This window comes from Anas acuta, chromosome 3 (genome assembly GCF_963932015.1).
Source record: "Anas acuta chromosome 3, bAnaAcu1.1, whole genome shotgun sequence".
Lineage (NCBI taxonomy): Eukaryota > Metazoa > Chordata > Aves > Anseriformes > Anatidae > Anas > Anas acuta.
Window position 1 is genome coordinate 12,926,797 of NC_088981.1, and position 20,460 is coordinate 12,947,256.

Here is a 20,460-nt window from a genome sequence, read left to right on the forward strand (position 1 = left end):
AAAAAGAAGAACAAGGAATCTTCTGGTGCTCTGTAACAGGGTTTATTTACCTTTCAAAAATAATTTGGGATTTGATTCATTATCCGCCCACTGGGATTTCTAGCAAGGTTAAGGCAGTGTCCCTGCAGAGCACAGGCAGCTGGGCAGAGCCGTGCCCGCTCCCCACGCAGGACACTCGGGTTGCACCCCAAGAAGCCTCTGTGCCTGCTGGCTTCCCCAACAGGAGCACGTTCAGAGAGAAGTCACTGTAGCCGTTTTAACAGCTCTTCCAGAAGTGATTTGCTTCTTGCATACGAGCTCATCTCGGTGACATCTGGCAGCGTTTATGAAACATCCCCGTCTCGTGTGACCAACTGATGCCATAAATTTCAGTCACCCTTGCCTTTGAGAAATGCTAATAATGAAAACTCATCAAAGAGCAGCAGTAATTTCTACTGCTGACTAGATGGATGCCTTCCTGACTACTCAAAATTAATGGCAGATCTCAGGGTCTTAAAGAACAGCTGTCACCGAGAAATATACCTGCAAACAAATACGTAGTGTGCCTCTGCGTTTGATTTGTTACAAGTATAAAGCCGCAACTCTCCCAACAAACAGGACTGATTACAAGGAGAAGTTAGCTAGCCTTCTGTGTCGTTTAAAATGATAGAAAACAGAGAAAGAGCCATCTAAGTACGCAAATGGGAAGTTTAAAAGCAACTACTGACTCCCCCCTCCAAGAGTGAGAGTGGTTTATAGCCACATGGATTATACATAAATTTTCACTTATGTCTACTCTTACAGACACCATAAAGCTAGCTGCTTTATCACAGGATTAAAAACAAGCCGTAAACCTCATACAAATTAGGGATTTTCCCCTGCTATCAGCGTTGTCACTAGGTGAAGCTTAAAATGACTGATAACTAAATGCAATAAGCTCAGGAGATACATTTTTAGGGGGCTGCTTTCAAAGGATTTTGAAAAAGCAGCTATGGGGACCACAAAGACCACTGCTACTCTCTGTTTCATTACCCTCTTGAGATCCCAGTGTCACGGAGGTGACCGAGGACGTATATTTGTTCCCAAGCATACCACAATTTATTCATCGCACACTTGATGAGAAATGCTGACAAAGCGAGATCCTCACACACCCTACACATGCAAAAGCTCCGAGACACACTTGACTAAAATGCCACGATACTGAAGTCAGCATCATTATTATGGGAAGGGGGGGGGGGGGGGGGAGGATGGTTCGAAGTGGGGATATGTCTAACTATCGCATATATTCGGCGCTGAGACACGTCAGCAACTTCCCAGTTACTGTCTGTCAGCTGATTTCTACAAGATTGGTATTTGTGTCCCCAGCAGGCCCTACACCTACACCTACAGGCACTCCAAATGCTGCTGCTGCACCTACACAGGTTTCAGTAACCCTGGAGTACAGGGGTACAAGACCGGGCAAGGTACAAGACCGTAAAGTTGTTGTGTTTTTGTTTTGTTTTGTTTTGTTTTTTTCAACATACTTACAAAGAGTTACAGCACCTAAAATACAATCAGAATGGAAATTATGCTGCTCCAGATACGTAAATAACCCCCTGAAATACAGTAGTTTGCAATTCCTATTAATAACAACTTTGGTACTTAGTCAAAAATTGGGCTGACCTTAGAAGTGTATTGCTATAAACTCCAATTCAAAAAAAGTCAAATTGGAGCTAGAACTTAAAGTGCAGCAAATAATTTAAGGATTTAAAATATTGCTAAATCACTGCTGTAGCTTTTTTTTTTTTTTCTCCCAGAAAAAAATGCATAATAAGACTAGGACATGCAATGTTAAGATGAAGACTGAAAAAAAATTAAAGTATTTCATAAAAAATACAGTCTACACTCAACCTCAGCTCGGCATTGCCAACAGCGCTGTACACCACAAGTCATTAAAGTATCATTAATGCCAACAGTACCTAGAACTGAGTATGACAGAAAATAATAGCTTCAGTTCAGAAGAGACTGGCCAGAAACGTAGCTCTGATTCCTTTTATCATTCACAGCTTCACAGCCATTTATAGATAATTACGAGCTAATTGCACATTTTAGCATTGGCTCCCAAAGCTCTGAACCCACAGAAAGGTGTGCTTTTTCATCCCACTGGCACTTGCATCACAGACATCCGCATAATGGCATTTGTCTTTTAAAGGAGACCACACAGTTCGCCCTTTGCACTATTACTTCTGGCTCTGGTTCTGAAATTAGCCCTATAGTGAACCAGACTGCATCCTCTACCTTTACTTTTCTTCTCCTTGACATTTTCAATTCTGTATCTCCAGCTCGATATTTTTCTTGAAAGCTACTGCTTCTTTAGGTATATTTTCATATTAAACCACAAGAGATTGTATTTTATTGATTTTTGTCATGCAGGGATGTCTAATAAATTTTACTGCTTGGGTTTTCTTGCTTTGGGCTCTGTAGTGGGATAGAAAATACTCTCTTGTAAGACGGAGCCTTCTTTATGCTCTGTGTCGCACAGACAGATGGTAAAAGACCCTTCCAGGTTATCATTATTATTATTTTTTATGTATTTACTTTGCAGCAATCAAGAAAGCGTCCCAAGAGGCTTACAGGAAGATCTCCTTGTGGACACACAACCCAAGGTCGCTCATGTAGAAACAAATGGTATTACTGGCCATGCAGGGCCAAGAAATTTGGTTTCTTCCTTTCTTCCAAAGCCAACTCATTTCTAAATAAGAAACAGAACACTATTTTCACCACAGCAAATCTGAAACCTCATTAGCGGAACACGATAAACTAATATTTACAAAAGACCCTGAGGTAAGAAGTGCCTCTTATGGCAAGCAATTCACCCTTTAACTTTTCAGCCTAAAGCACTGTATGGTAAGAAGGGGGATGCATCCCTGCTCCTGCTGGATGACGGCCGACACTCCTGTAAGCTTTCTGCTTGAGTCCTGCTAGACTGCCCCTGGGCACTGTGCCGCAGCCACCCCAAGCTCCTGGCTTGCCTTCCCTTGTGGATTAGCCCCGATCTTGTGGCTCTCTGGCAGGTGTGTAGGACCCTCCAGTGGGACAGTCAGGGTAGAGGACCCGCAGTAGGCGCTTTCAAGTGGTAATTTTAAGGCATTCATCTCTATAGCAAAGGCAAATACGGGAGCCAATGCTAAAATGTGCAATTAGTTCGTAATTATCTAGGCTATGGAAGCAAGGAACCATGCTTCATTTTAATCTTTATAACCCAAAAGCTGGGACAGTAAGTCAATATCTCAGCACAAAATACACCTCTTCTTCAACTCTCCAAGAGCAGCTGGATAAACTGTAAGCCATAAGCTTATGTTAGAACACCCAACATCTGTTGTTGTCAAATACAGGGGCAGAAAATGGTTTTTCAAGAGCATTTCCTTCCTTCAGACTACTTCAGCCCTATCTGAATGGCACCTCCACCAGTTAAATCACCTGTACCTTAATCTCATTTAGACAACAACTCACTCATTTGCTTAATACAGCAAAATCAAAAGAAACATCTAAATATTCTTAGTATGCAGCAGCACCTGCAACCTATATCAGCCTGTTCCTCGTCCCTGAGGTTCCACATGAACAGAGGACAATCCTTTAACATCCTGCCCAAACCCTGTCATGCGAACCTCAAGAGAAACCTCCAGGTGAATTAAAATTATCCTAATAACTTTGTGCCTCCAGCTATGTCACCAATACCATCTATACATCTAAAGGAAAAAATGCAACTGGCAGCATAGCTGGAAGCAGCCAGGTTTTGCTACTATCTACACTACTGGTTGGAAGTAGCCTGGGTATGTTCACAAAAACTGGAGTTACAGTTGAGTCATATCCTAAATCAACTGAAACCAGAAGGATTCTTGAAAAGTCTGCTTAATCTAGCAGCGTATCCCTGACCAACACACCGAGAACACGTTGTTCTTCACAAAGCTGTTAGAAGACAGCGAGACTGTCAATAACAGCTAATGATTAATGGAGCACAAGTCTTAATGTCTTCCAAAGCAAGGCAATTATTTAAAAAGAGAAAAGAACAGCCATAAGTCCAATCCTCCTCTCTGCCTTTCACTAAGCACGAAGAAAACAGAAAGACAGGGTTGCAGCATTAGGTTGCAGCATTCCCAGTGCCTACAGACACTCAGGAGCAGCTAAGAAGTGCCGAATCTTAGTGAGCCAGTAAAACTCTAGTTAAATTGTCGAGGAATTGTTCTTCTCAGAGGCATGCCCCTCTTACAGACAGCTATTATCCATCCGAAATTGGTAAAACAAAATGAGTATTTCAATACTATGCAGATTTACTAGATAATTGAGCAGAGCTTTGAAAATCAGATTATCAAATAATCAAAGCAATTATCCCGTCAAATGCTTCATGAATTATGAGACGAAGGACTCACCCCTTTCAAACTCTTCTTTTTTCAATTTCTGCCTTGTTAACATATAAGACTTGTGCACAGCACAATCAGTGAAACCTGGCATTCGATTTCTGCCTGCAGGTTAACCTTGTCTTGTGCTGAATTTATCCGGAGACCTATAAAGCCAATGGCATTTTCCCACGGAACTGTTTAGAAACTCACAGGTTTCATTAGCTGTTCAGGACAGACCAAAAAATCAAAAAAAAAAAAAAAAAAAGGTAAAAAGGTTGTCATTGACCAAACCACAGCAGGGAAGGTGGAAATAGGAGGAGGAATTGAGAGAAACTACTCTAACTACTCTGCAGAATTGCCTCTGCCAACCCAAGAAAACTTTGCTGCACAAACCTAGCATACCAAACAACAATTATTGCGAATGAATCCCAAAGCCAGGCTTTCGCAAGGCTCTTAAACATTCAAATTCAGTTTTATGATGCAAAATTCAGACACTGAATTAATTTTCCCACTGGAAATTAATAGGGAATTGTACAGTATGCTGGAAGCGACTATGCCAGTGGTTTCACTGTGCCTCAGATGCTCGTGTCCTAGTTGGCAACTATGAATTCAGACAGGCCACATGAAATAAATACACTTCTCTACATTCGAACCTGCAATGAACTATATGATGTGGTTAGCAGGGATGGTTTTTACACTTTATTTATGGGAACAAATTCTCCTGTTCATATACATTTGCAGACTGACATACCAAGCAAAGTGCTAAAAATTCTTTTGAAAACAGCAGCAGCAGAAAGTCTCACGCTACGGAAAGAAAGGCCAGACGAAGCATTTAGGGATCTACCACTTCAGTTACTTCTGTAGCTAATGGCAAGCTAAGGCTGACATGGCAGCACTATGTATACAGACCTACAGGCTCTCACCATTCTCTGAACATTATGTAATTAGCAATGTGAGCTGAAAAAGTGTATGTGACAAAATACGCTTCCTGTGTTTGTACTTCCTGGCTGTTAGAGGTGACAAGAATATAAATGCTAAAATCTAAAATTATCTATACCATAATTACTGTAATTTGTACTGAATAAAGGTGAAGGCTATAATCACATGCTTGTATAATAGTATTATAAGGTTTACATACAGATATGGATTCTAAAGATTACTACTATATTTTTTGTTCAATATTTATGGAAAGATACATTACCGTGGAGAGCAAAGTCCTGGGAGAGAAAGCAAGAAATAAGGTCTGCCAATACTTGGTCTGTTTTTCAAAAACTATTTTCCATATGCTTTCCTATACACATATAATTCTGCCAGATGTGTTATTATTGTTATTATTATTATTATTGTTAGGCATTGGAATGCGCTGCCCAGGGAAGTGGTGCAGTCACCATCCCTGGAGGTCTTTAAAAGACATTTAGATGTAGAGCTTAGGGATATGGTTTAGTGGAGGACAGGTTAGCGTTAGGTCAGAGGTCGGACTCGATGATCTTGAGGTCTCTTCCAACCTAGAAATTCTGTGATTCTGTGATTATCACGGCACTCGCTATTTACAGGTACGTAAGTGTTGCAAACAATTTGCATGTTAACCTGTGCTCAAATATCCAGTTCTCTAAAAAAAGACAAAAACAACTTTTAGACTGTTTATACATGCTCGGTGTTTGTCCTAGCATTAGCATGTTAGATTTACTACTATTTTATTACATTTTTGCGTTGTCATTCCATTGTTATTACATTTCCACTGCATAAATAAAAACCTACAGTACATACTCTTAATTATTAAAAAAAAAAAAAAAAAGTAATTTCAAGATTGATGGTTAGTATCCAGAAGCATCTGTTCAGTCAAGCAACAAAGCATCAACAAGTTCATTTTTTCAATGGGTCAAATTTTCAAATGCAAAATAAATCTTAAAATATTGTTAGATACTATGCTTGCTAAGAGACATGGAGCTGGTAGAAACTGAAAGAACCTGAATTAAGAATCCACACATAGGCAAAAACAGACTTTTTAAAATAACGAGATAACATTTGCAGCAAGATTTCTACCATCATGTTCATTACTGTATGCTACACCCTGCTCTCTAGAGCATATATAAACCTGTGATTTTAACTTGCTTCTTGTTCACAAGTTTCTAAACATCAGTCTCAGCAATCACTGAACTTGTGAAAGGATTGGGACTTTGGTCACAGCAGGATCGAGCCTTCGGCATAAGCATTGAAGATTTCAGAACAAATTCATTTTAAATATTGTCTTAGAAGTTTTTAGTTTTTTACAGCCACGGTCCTTTCCATTTCCTACAATAAAGGCATCGAGAATTTTGCATTCGATACATATGTACGACCTAAATCTTATATATTAATTAAGTATACCATTACTGACGCACCAGTAAATGACAAAATCCAGTGGTAAAACCAGCAGAGCTTCTGGCAGACCAGCTGTGATGCAACAAGCTTTTGTCTTCTGCTGCCAAAGCAGCTCCTAAGCTCCAGAAACTCACCAGTTACATAGCAACTGGCTCAGCAGCCCCGCAAACCAAGTGCCTCAAAGTTATTGCTTCCTCATCCTTTTCCCTTTTGAAGTAATCCCAGGAGATTAACACAGTTTTACGTTTAATGAAACGCTACAGCTGCACAGTTACAAGTCAGAAAGTGGAAGCAGTCAGAAAGCTAAGATCGCAGCTGAAAAGCTGCCCTAACTGCTCTGCACAAGGTACGTCGACCTAGTGCTGGTCGGGGTTTAACTTCCCTAATTGTGTTCTTTCTTAGCTGGGAGAATTCTGCATCTCAGACAAGATTTTTTTTCTTTAAACTATTACACAAATACACAGAGCTCTCCCAATTACTTTATAACTATCAGAAGAACAACAACAAAATTAACAAACTAAATCTCCACTAACCATGTCTTGGAAGTTACCAAAAAGTTGTATTTATCTGTCAGTGACCCTTTTGATAATCTCCAAACCTGTGATTATCAAAAATCAGTGGCTTCACTTCATATTCATTCCCTTCTCATTAACTGTGCTGGCATTTCATGTTGAAGATTTCTTCCACTTCTTACTTATCAAGAGCAACAGAGGAATGGACCGCTTAAAAAGTAAATGAAGATCTTTTCCTTCTCTGGTGGTCATCCAAAAGAGGAGAATGGAGGCAAAAGGAAAGGACCGTGAGATCAGTCCGTGACGGCTAAATAAATAGTTCATGACTCTTCAGTCATTACTAAAGGGCAGAATTACTCCCAATAATAAGTGAGAGTAGAGAACTTGAGAAAGGATTAGAAAAATGGTGTTGTATCTTAATAACGTGCACCTACATAAAGTTGGGTCATTGCAGGCAGCATGGCTGGATGAAATAGGAACTGGATTCACTGAGATACAAAACATTTCTTACATCAACTTTGAAATAAAAAAGTATTTTTAGTAAAAAAGGCAAACTACTTCGGACTTTCAAAAACCTGAAGTATTTAAAATATTTTAAAAGCTTGCAACAAATAATTTGAATTCAATATATATTTTAAAACTTTCACATACCATTTCTGACAAACTTGAGAAGTACTTTCTGCTCTTCGAGTTTCATGCAATTCTTATGCAAAGCAAGAGTCTATTAACACCAACAATTGAGTCTGCTCCAACAGAGTTAAATTCTGCTACACAGATCTCTGATTAGCAGAGGATATTCTCTTCAGAAGTAAAAAGAAGACATATGGCTCTCATTGACACTACCGATACCAGCCTTTCCTCCAGACATCTAGACTGAAAAATTGAAACCAGACAGACAGCATGTTGACCTAATGGCTATAAAATACAATCTTTACTGTCCCATATGTAATGTTCCTGAAAAACCCGACCATCCAAGCAACGTTCCCACAGCTGCCTGCAATCCCAACTTCAAGATTCACACTATGTGTTACTGCAATCTATCTCGCACACTCATGCCCCTGGCTGGGAACAGCGTATGGGGAGACCCAGGTCAGGTGGCAACTTTGGATCGAAGATTTAAGCTTAGGTAGACATTGCTGCTGCTTTGGATGTGGATATTATACATCCATTTGGTCATGGAACATGACAAAAAGCAGACTAGTGGAAGGGAAGCTGGCTCAATTATGATCTACAATTCTTCAAAAATCATAACCAGTCTTTTTGTGCTTTCGACAGTGAAAGATGTGAAAATGTATTTATAGTCAGACCTCCATACATCATATACAGATACAGAAATTATTACATTCTGTTCAATGGGCTAGAAGTCAACAGCTTTAGCACTTCAGAAATCTTGCCGACACACATCCTTATCTTCATGAATGAACCTGTAAATGCAAATATACATTTTAACTGCTCTTTGGCAATCTCTTCATGGATTTACTAATATTTTAAGACAGAGACTCATCATTAAGCGTATAACGTCTTGATACTAGGTGCTTCCCGTAACAGCATTTAGAGACTTCTACGCACGTGAAAAATTTAGAGAAGAGTGATGGGAAACTGTAAGCAAAGCCAACACTGAAAGCCCCACGAACCATGGCTCCTCCACACAGATGGAGGTGGGAACAAGGGACCCACACATGCATGAGCCCTTCACCAACCCTGGATTCAGGTAAGGAATGATAAATAGTCGATTGTTCCTCTGCTGTCCTTTGAAAAGAAAGAAGTGACAAGAAAGCGATGAGAAACGGGGAACACTGACCATCACAGATTTACAACACTCAAACTTGAATAACTAGCAGAGAGAGGAGAGAGCATCCCCCTCATCAAGGCAGGGATCAGGAAGGAAAAGTTTTCTGTAGCAACCAGCAATCCAGTACAATTCAAAACTGCGAACCTCTAAGAAAAGATGACGAAGGAAAAAAAGAGAATCTTACACTGAAAGTTCTCACATCTCAATTAAAGAGCCCATTCACTCCTGTTTCTGAGTGATGACAAACAAAAAGTACATTAATTACACAGACCACTGCAACTGAAAACCAAGGTATGATCTTAATTAAATTTCAAAATATAATCAGAATGTCATTAACAAATGAGGAGTGTAGCTGGGTAAATGGCAATTGTGTAGGCCTAAAATAAATAAATAAACAAACAAACAAACACTGTTAACATGCTGGTATTTATCTGCCTCTGGCACAATCTCACCCTACTTCAGCTTCCTCAGTCTTTCAGAATTTGCACGTGACACATTTCAGTTAGATACACAGCTCTCACCACCCAGTTATTTACATAACAAGGAATGTGCAGGCATATAAAATATAATATATTTTGAGACTGGAAGACAGACAGTTGCTGCCTCTGAAAAGATAGACATTTTTTTTTAAGCCTTCCCAATAAATCAGTTTTCCAATGCATTCCTTTGGGAATTCAGTGACAGCAACATGAAACGCGAGATCAGCAAATTATTAAAATACTGATGTAGTAACTCACAGCCGAGCAGCTAATGAGATGTAAAGTTCACTTCTAAAAGCAGGACACTCATATATTAAGCACCATCCACCATATTTTCCCTGTTCATTATAAATATTAATTTAGAGTTGGAAGGTGAGCGATGCAAAATAAAACACATCTCTGATGGCTTCTGATAATACTGCTTTTAAGAACCAAATTTCTTTGGAACAAAATATAGAAACTACAAATGCAACTTTGCCAAGTTTGGTATTAAAACGTATTTTAGTGTCATAATGAATGCCAAATTAAGTCACTGACAAATCAGCAGGAGACAGATGACTTTCAATTTGCCAAACAAACCAAACTCCTACTCACTTTGCAAAACCAATCCAAAATTACCATAAAGACTATTTTAAAAAGGTAAAAATATGGAAGCCATCAATCATTCACATGTGTAACATTGATAATGAAATTCCTTCAAAGAAAACAAACACCAAGTGTTTACTCCAGTGCACAACATTATAAGTTTCATCCGTCACAATGTGCTTGTCCCCTCCAACAAACAAAGGCACCCATCGTTTGTGGAAATGCTGATGAGCAGAAGAAACCAGCTGTGTATTAGTGAGGTTTCTTCTGCCCACAAACTTGCCATTTATTTGTGGGGCCTCAAAGTCTCAAAGCAGAAGTGGACACAACACAGCAGCCTGTACTGTATAAAACAGAGAAGACAACATCAGTGTTGCAGGGAACGGGGTTTCCAGAACAGGTACTTCAGTGACAGGGAGAAAACTACCACAAACGCAGTAGATGACACGATCAAACACTTACCTCTCTTCTCTTGAACTTTAGAATGCTTTATACTTAGCAAAGATATGCATATTGAACCTGACTGATAATTTACCCGACTCTGTTTTAAAGTGGAGGCTAAATAAAAACTGGAAGAAGATGCTAATAAAGCCACAGATCTGTTGTTTCAGAAAGTAACAAAGCAAACATTTATGTCATGCGCATTAGAAGCCAAAGCACATTAATGTGCTTCTTCAAAGAGCACCATATTTTAGCAAAAGGTATACTGACAAACTTGTAAGGCTTGGTATTTGCTCTGACTTACACAGAAACTGTTGAGAACAGAACAGATAACTCGGTAAAACACACTATAATACATCTCCTACATGGAAATTAGAAATTTAATCATCTGTATAGTTAAACCAATAATTCTGTTAATGTAGGTGATGTAAATCTCAATGAATTTACCTAAGACCAGATAGATGGCAACACAAAAAAGCCAATAAGAAAGAAATTAGCACACTAAAATGGGAAATAGACTGAGATTGCCAGCATGACGGCACACAGAGTGAAGAAGCAAAAAATAATAAAAAACAATTATTTCAAGCATATATTCTCCATATTTGGGAAAGATTTACCTGTAATTGTTCTCAGGAGATGCACGGATATAATATAACACCAGGGCCCCTATGCCTCTTGCTCAAAGCTGGTAAGATACCTGCAGAAGGCGTTACCGCCTTTTTTTCTGACCTCCTAATACCACTCCTAAATTATTATGCTTCTTCAGAAAAAAATAAAACAAAAAAACCTCCCCGCTGTAACACCAAAAAGCCTGACTTTTTTCAGCCTGTGAGTCACAAACGCTTAATTCAAAAAGCTGACAATAACATGCTGCAGCACAAAGGACATTTTAATAGAAGCTTTAAGAACATCGGATTCCTCCTGAATCTGATTACTACATGCTGCAATGAAGTTGATCTCCCTCTGACATAATTGAAAAAGTCAAATACAATTGTTCCTCAATGTACTGTCATGACTCTGAAAAAGACTACTTGAACACATTTTCCTAAATGGGGAAGCTCAGTCTGCAGAGGGATATAGGTAACCTTTTTCTGTTTCACCTGCATGACTGTCTAGCCATCTTTTCAGGAGCTAGGATATTAGAGTAAATCCTAGATCTCTGACATCCAAGAGGAAACAGCAACTTACTTGGATCAAAAATATCACTGTGATGTTCATTCACAAATAATATTCTTAAAAGCTTTTGTAGAAAAAGAATGTTTCAATTTTCTCTTCATAATTCATTTTGCCCTTTTAAAACTTCCTGACAATCAGAAAAGATGACTGTAATTTTCTTTTCCTTAGGTTTACATTTCTTCAGATACTTGGCGTGTGGTAGTTTCAAATTCTGGTTTTCGTTCTTTTTTGGAATTAAAATGATCTTCAGTTTCTGAATCTCCACAAGACACAGATTCTGGATACTTTACTCTTTAAACCTCAAGGTCTTCCCATGCTTAATTAGTTTTTAGCTTAAAATTACATTAGGGTAGACCAAGAAAGCCTTCACACACTATTGAATTGTGCTCTCTCAAACATTAATGCATTACTATATAGCATTTGAACACACAGCCCAGGCTTCTTTACTTTTGACAACTCTCAAATCAGGATCACTTCGCTCACTTGAATGATTTATTTCTTCTAATATCCAATGGAACAAGGAGAAAGGAAACAAAGTATGAATAATTAAAAGCTAGATGTGGAAACCAAGAACCGTAATTCTACAAATGCTCACTCCAATGAACTAAGGCTCTGTCAGGCACAGCTCCTCATATCCTGAATGCTCAAAGTCTCAGAGGTGGTCAGAAAGATCAATTTTCCATTTTGCAGAAACCTGGAAGCCACTATTACAAAAGGGTATCTGTGGAACAACGCACTTCTTTTAAATGAGGAGTTGTCAGGATGACATGATATGACTGCAAGTATTTTGCAATGAACAAAACAGCAACCTCCAGGGAACGACGCCAGTCAGCAGTAAAGGGAATTAATGGTTAGAGGCAGCACATTTAGTTGCAGTTTTCACTGTAGCAACAGCGTGCAACAATCCATCCTTGCTCTAGCAGCCTTGGAGGTTCAAACTACCAAAGGGCTTGCCAATCTTACTAGAAGTATATGGCTAAGAATAATATTTTTGTGTAAGAATCTTTCAAAAAACAAAAAACAGCCAACCAACCCTACTCCCCTCTGCTGCCCATCTCCATCTCCAGCCTTTCCTGCAAAAGGACAATTACTACGACTTACCTCTGGGTACTTCAACTTCAAAGTTTTATGCATTTCCCGAAAACGACTGTATCGCCTGAATACTGTCCACGTCTCATCCAGGACTGTTATCTGTATCAGATAATATAAAAAGAAAAAACAGAAGTAAAACTACACAACATACTACACAAAACGGTGTGCAGTATACAAGGTTATCAGATCAAAGTGGGTAATTTTAGTTTCCTTAAATTCCGTAGGCTTTTATAGGTTTACTTCTTTTTTGTTATTACACTGACAGAGGTTTTTGTTTTGTTGTTTTTAAAATCAGGATAACCGATTGCAAATTAAAAAACTGAACACACGTATTCCACATTCCAGAGTGGTTTGACAAGCCTGTAAACACATTAAAATATCCCCAATCACTCCTTGGTACAGTTATGACACTCACAGCATTACAATCAGTGGGTGTTCCACTAATGAATATCACCCATCATGAGTGTAGTGTAGCCTCCCTGTACGTTCCCTTCATATGAACTCCTATATTCTCATACACGCATGTATACATGTATGTAGAGATACACACAAATATATTAAATACGTTTCTCATACACACAGTTCATTGCCATGTAGAACGTCGTTCCAATTTGCATGGTAAATATATTTTTTATATATATATATAAACATATAAATATGAATATATATAAACCTATATGTAGGTTTATATATATTCATATTTATATAGGTTTTCAGTAGAAGATATTCCTTTAAAATACTCTGGGCCTGTGTCATCAGTATGTTGATGAAAACCCCATTTACAGAGGAAAATTCATTAAAATTAACAGAAATGTTCCTGTGAAAAAGCAACAGGAGCAAAGAGGAAAGCACTCCAACTACCCACATTTGCCACCACTTATATACCAAAACCTCACTGGAACTGCAAAAGCAAAATAAAAATTTCAGTAAAAGAATTTTTTTTTCACTGCCTGAAATTAGGTGTGATGAAAGAAATCTCTATGTGGGTCATAAAAGTGGTATGACTGGGGCCTTTGATTTTACAACAAAGTCCTTCCGTAGCTCTGATGATCCAAGGCTATCACAAAACGATGCTAGAGGGAGAGGTGGGCATTTTTCTACACCGACTAGCATTGCTGGAGAAAAACAGCTGGCATTGCCTACACCTGTGTACTGGGTCTTCTTCTTGTTGTGGTGTTTTTTTTGTTGTTGTTGTTTGTATTTGTTTTAAATCCAATGGGCCTCTGTCTAGCAATGATCTTGCGTGTGATCAAAAATAAGTATGTTCATAACACGCATTTTACAAAGCCGTGTGCTTGGCTTTTAATAATAAAGGGGCTCCTAAAACGAACAGGCAGCTCCCTCACTGCTGAGCATACCACGGAGTTACAGGGTTATGGAAAACAGGAATGGACCAGGAAAACTGAGTAGGATAAAATGAAAGCGGGACAAGAAAGCCAGAGGAAGCCAGCAACCAAGAAACATTGCTGCCAGCTGCTAACTCAGGCTTTCAACAAGCTGATTTCTCGTACACCCTTCCCCATCTCCTCTGCCCTTGTTGGGGCATACAGAACAGTGAAACTGGGAGAAGTGCTTTGGAAACCAAAACATATTTTGTCATATGACATCAGCAACCAGTTTTTGTTGTGTTTTCCAATTTTTAGCTACAAAGATACGCAAACAAAACTGGACTTTTCAAAATATACACTTACTTTTCACAAATATGTACTTTTTACAGATAGCAGTTGGACTACATGATCTTGGAAGGTCCCTTCCAACTGAACTACTCTGTTCTAAAGCATATGTGTTTCTAGCCTATCTCCTCAAAGCAAATTCGTTATTTCTGATGAAATTCATCTTTCATGTCACCAATAAACTTGACTGCTACTAGGATGTCTGTATGATGGTCTATATTCCCTCATAAAAAAAAATCATGCAGTTTCCCTCCCTCAATAGACTGTTAGCAATGTCTCAAGCCTTACAAATCAAGTGAATGGATTTAACATGCATAGGCAGGTTTAACTACAAACAGAGTAGCGATTCAGGAATATGCATGCTAGGCTGATCTTGATTAACCTATTAACCATTTTGTTCTGAGTAATTACTCAGAACTCAGTAAAGCGCTTTGTGACTTAAATGTTTGAGTAAACATTAGCATGCAATGGATAATCATAAAATAAAGATGCGACTCATTATTTCTGCTTTGCTTTAATTCTGTATTGCCAACTGAATTGTGAAATTCTGCTGTGATGGATTTCATTTGTACAGTCTCGATGCAGAAGTGACCTCTTTTTTCCCTAGAGCTCTCCCAGAAGCGTGCCTTTAGGGGAGCAGTCTAGCACAACACATCCAGGACTCTTCCAGCTGCAAAGCCTGGGGAAGGGCAGATACGTCAGCTTGCCAGCGAAGTCGTGTGTGCATGACAGATGTCTAGGCGATGGGGCAGTGTCGAATTTATCCAACTGCCTGCAGCCAATTTTATTAAACTTCTTAAGGGAAGCTAATAAATACAACTGTTTTAACTATCTCTTCAGGAATACTTGTTAGAGCTGCACAGGAAGGAAAACAGCAAAGCCACAGACAGATCTGCGCTGCCTAGGACCTGATGCTGGCTCTCTAGGGTGTTTGGTGGCTTGGCTCGACTTGGGCCCCTTTGTGCTCTTCATTTACTTTCCCAGTTCATGTATGAGACTAGCAAGTAAACACACTCCAAAATTTTATTGTTGCTAATGATGTTTTTTTCCCCTTCACTCAGGTGAGATGCCATTAGCCATTCTCCCCTTCCATACCACAGATATTATTGGAAAATGAATTTCAAAGCTGAACAAAATCTTAACCATTCCCCAAAGCTCCACAGTAATGTTGTTAAAACAGATGGGACCAAACTCCACTCCTATAAACAGGAAAACAATAGTGCACACGACACAGCAGTAACATTTCTAGAACACTGTCTTTTAATCCTACAGCTGATACAGCCAGTTTGGTCTGGGATTCCTTTCCCCCTATTTAATAAAGATGTATGACAGATAATATAAACTCGCTACGTATGGGACTGGGACAAATGTAGATCTTGTGAACAGTAACAAGTAAAGTAAATTTGGATAGCCATTGACTTTTTGTTTGTAATTTACTAGTAGTTAAAGTATTTTCTTAATTAAAATATGCACAGTTGAGTGTATCTGTAAGATATTTTGAAATCATTCTTATCCGGACACTTAGGCGATCTATGAATACAGCATATGAAAATCTAGAACTTGAAATGTAGTAAGGAATTTATCCAGACCTGTTTCTTGGAACTTGTTTTGAACAATCTTTAAATGTGTCAGTTCAATTGCGTTGAGGGAAGGCTGGGCTTTTTGTTTGGTTGGTTGGTTGGGTTTGGTTTCTTAGTTTTTGTCTAATTTAGGTCCACATAGGGCATGCATCTTTTCCTTTAAGAGCTGTGTAATAATGAGCGCTGCTTCTGCTTTACTCCAAAATTCTGCAATAGCTCATAAAGCTCAGGAGAAAACAATGTCCAAAAATACCAACACGCTGAGCAGACCCACCACAGCACTTGGCTGAATGGATCTGGAAAACAAAACAATACTGCTTTGGGGTGCGTCTGCCTGGATCTTCTGTAGAGAACATATCAACGATGACTGAAAGACTTCAAAACACAAGAAAAAGACAGTTTTGATGAAATATCAAACAGGATAAAGAAAATGAAAGGAGTCACAACAACTAGGGAAAGCTGAATAAAAATGAAAAGGCTTATATATACAGAACTTTGGTTCTTGTCAAAGGAACCCCTACAGGGCTGTGCTTGATTCCTGGCTTGGCTTCCATCACCTGCCCTCAGGAGACCTTCTTGTGTCATCGAGCTGGAGGTTCCCCCTTCCCTACCACCTTGCTGCTCCTTCTGCCTTCCAAACGTGCTGCCTTTAACCAGAGGTACTCTCTGAAACAGATGCCAACCATCTTTACAATGTAGAAAATCTTCCCAAGTGCTGTTTCTGCTGTGGCCTTGCCTGAATGTTCTGTGCATCACAGCAACATGAGAGGAAGAGGAGAACATAAGAGCAGGGTTCTGGTATTCTAATTCAGGTCTACGATAACTAGGTTTAGATCTGATTAAGTTACCACTGCTTCAGCACATCTTTAAAGACTGCATATAAAACCGTTGCCCAAACGGAAGTTTATTTGGAAATTTAACCATTAATATTGAATATTTAATAGCAGATCATAAACAGCTCCATGATTTCTCTCGCTGTAAAAGAAGGTGCTAACTTAAATCTAATATAGAATGTTTTTGCTTCTATTGCAAATTCTCTCCTATAGGTTCTCACGGGCCTTGCTCAATACCTTGGCATGTGACGTATCCATTGACACAGCACCTTGCTGGTTCATTCTCAAAGGTTATATATGTCTAGATGGACAAGATGCTGCACCTGCACTGAAATTATTTTTGGACAGTATATCAGGGTTGAAACACTTATGAACTGACCACAATGCTGCTAGGAAGTGTAAAGCTTATTCCCTCTCTTTTAGCATATTATATACTTTTCCACCTCTTATATACTGTTTCATGTCCTGACAATAAATTTATATAGAATATTTTTCAGATTTGTTTCTCTATACAGCAATAAGCCAGCATTTATCTACAACGATTAGAAACATCTGCTGATGAAAAAATACTTCTGAGATATGTAGGATTCAAAGGTTTGGGGACTGTCTTACAATGCAACTCCATCTCTTCATTCTTTGGTGGGTAACTCTGCTGTTACGTGCAAATGGGTCAGCTACCCATGTTCCCAACAAGAGCAACCTTGGTAAAGAAAGCTCATTTGGATAGCAGCAAAGGGAATGAGATCAACACCACTCCAGCTCCTTCCCCAGACTGATGTACAATCTAATATGCCATCACCTGAAAATTAACTTGAGCAAAGTAAAGCAGGACTAAAATAAGGAATAATTTCAACAACTGACGCTGCACCCTGAGCCATCAAGAAGGGGCAAAACAGGTACACATTCTTTCCTCCCTGCCTGTAGAAAGACAAATCAGAAATTTCTCTGCTGGGAAAACATTTAACATAGAAAAGTTTGTGGATGCTCTGCAGATTGCAGCTTGGAGCCAAATCCTGACCACAGCAAAAGCAGCCCAGTGTGACGTAGACCTGGAGGCAAATGAAAAGCAGCATACACAGCTGATCGATTTGTGTAAGGGAGTATCTGTAAGAAATATTCCAGAGACTGCCAAATTAAGGTCCATAGGAGCTGCAATAAAAATATTGCTCTAAGGAAGTTGATAGCAATGGAATACAATTATTAAAGTGATAGCCCATTCCCTACTCTGTATGTCATCATTCCCTTGCTTTGAACTTCATCAAAGCAGTTATTTAAGCAGCAGTTTCTTTCATAGGCAGCCTAGAAATGGCACAGGAGAAGCAGCAAGATGATACTGACGAGTACGACAGAAGAGAACAGCCACTCCAAATACCCTGCTCTCAGCCACAGGATTGCATCAGGTCATTCCATGCCTTCAGAGAGGTCAGTCTGCAAGTCTTGCTCCTCATGGCAACAAAACACCAGCATCTGCTGAAGCCTAGTTTCATAAGCATTTGTACCTGTTCTTGGGACATCATCCTGTTCTTTGCTAGTTAAGAATCACGTTCCTTTTAAAATTTTCCCCATTACCTTTCCTTCCAAATAAGTTCAAGTCTTCCTTCATATATTCTTTAACTATCCCTCTATCCCAGGACTTTGCACGTGCTTCTGTGGGTTTTAGGGATGAATGGAGAGTACTCGGAAAAGAAATCCACTGATTGTTACTAAAAGGACAAAACATTTTATTTTTTTTTTTTACCTTTACTAACCATTATCCAGTTTCCAGTATCCTTATCTGCTGAAAATAGATGGCAACTAGAACAGTCCTTGGGGCAGTTTCACATGCATTTTTACTTAGCATCTCAGATGGCTACTGGGCTTTCACTGGCCCCAGCAAAGTCAACACTCAGAAGGCAGAAGGAAGTATTCCATCCACAAAAAGTGTAGTGTGTTTCAAGATGAAAATTTAATTAGCATAAACTGAGCTAAAATTGACCATCTTAATGAAAGACTTTGCAAAAGAGACCATAAGCATAGTTCAAAAACAGCCTTGCACTGTATGAAGGCAGGTCACTCCAACTTTCACCACCTAATGAAGCATCTGGCAGTACATTCAGCGAAGAAGGCTGCCAATTCAGTCTCTGATGCCATGTACATCAGTTATGCTACGTGTCCACATGCACTGAGAGCACATTTCCAATTAGATTTCACATCTTGCTTTGAAAAAACACTGGCTTAGTACCAGAGGAAACATAATGAATATGCATTTTTTTCCAGCATTTCTGCACAGAAGATTAGCTGAGAAAGACACTAGAATGGAGGGGAAAGAGATAACAGTTTGGAGAAGGGAGACCTATTGTAAATGAAGAATCAGAACAACCAAGGGCCAGAAATGAACTCTTGTTGTGGATAAGTGAAAAATACTTAAATTAGGCTCTCATTACTACAGGTAAGTATTTCAAGTCTAATAAATTTCTGTACCTTCCGCTTACATCTCAGTAAGACCTGGAAATGTCCATCCAAAGAGCCTGACCACCAACTTGCTGTGAACAATTGACCCATCTAGAAAATACTTGTCTTGAGAGTATCATGTATCCTTTATCACAACCCCTCATCTCATATTTCACAGTACTGAGGCCACATAGACAAAGGACAAAAATTGCACATTTGGAATCTGTTTCCTTGGGGTTAGTAAGGTGATTTCTGGAATCTGGAGGTTCTCAGGCATGTTTCCTATTGCTGGTTCCACCTTTGCTAAATGTGATGTTGTCAGAGAGAACATCAGTGACTGGACAGAGAGAACCTTAAACAAAACATATTTTTCTGTTATTATTGTTACTACGACGCTACTGTTGTAGAAATACAAAACATCAAGGAGAAGCAACTGAAAAGCACTTACCTTTATTTCAAACTCATAGTGTTCATCCTTTCCCTGCCCACACAGGACATAGCGCGGAATACTAATTTTAATTGGGTCCTTTAGGTCATCTGGATTTGCTCCCAGAGAACGACAGACCATCCGCTTTCATATGCATACCAAATAGGGAGAACAAAGGAAAACCAAAATCACTACATAAAGAAGAAGAAAAAAAAAAACTTCACTAAAAAACAAGAAAACATTCGAAGCCAGAAGAGCTGGGACAAGAGAGTATGAAGGTGGCAGAAACTATTTTGAAAATGAAGGAATTATCTGAAAACAAAATGGATCTGCTTTTATAAGCAAGCCCTAGCATTTTGTTATGCATGAAAAGTATGAGGTGAAATTCCTTTACAATAGCGCTTACTCTTTCAAAAGGCATTTTCAGCTTTATATCAAAAATAAAGGGAAACAGAAGACTTATTAACCCTCTTTGAAAAAATACGTATATGAATCGTGCCTTTATTTTTTGTATGTATTTATATTAAAAAATCTGTTTCAAATATGCAAAGCTGTAGGGGATCTATGCAATTAAGAAAGATCTTGGACAAATCCAAAGTCACTTTACAATTAAACAATAACCTAGTAATCCACTCTCAAAACAGTTTCCTACCATTTCCTTTAAATTTCATAATAGAAAACTCAGCTCTAAGTTTACAATGTCTGAACAAAGCTACAAGGA

The 20,460-nt window shown here is 38.9% G+C and overlaps 1 protein-coding gene across 4 annotated transcripts in view; it reads right to left on the bottom strand.

Annotated features, from left to right (window-relative positions):
• The window catches only part of KIF16B (kinesin family member 16B), a 138,566-nt gene that overhangs the window by 27,518 nt on the left and 90,588 nt on the right, over window positions 1-20,460 (bottom strand). For 3 of the 4 annotated variants that reach the window (XM_068675742.1, XM_068675740.1, XM_068675741.1), the window contains 2 exons: window positions 19,761-19,883; window positions 12,806-12,895 (listed from right to left, as the gene is read on the bottom strand). In XM_068675742.1, coding sequence (XP_068531843.1) covers window positions 12,806-12,895; window positions 19,761-19,883 — 213 coding nt within the window. Of the gene's footprint in view, window positions 1-12,805; window positions 12,896-19,760; window positions 19,931-20,460 lie in introns of those variants that run through there. The other variant, XM_068675744.1, reaches the window with a different exon arrangement.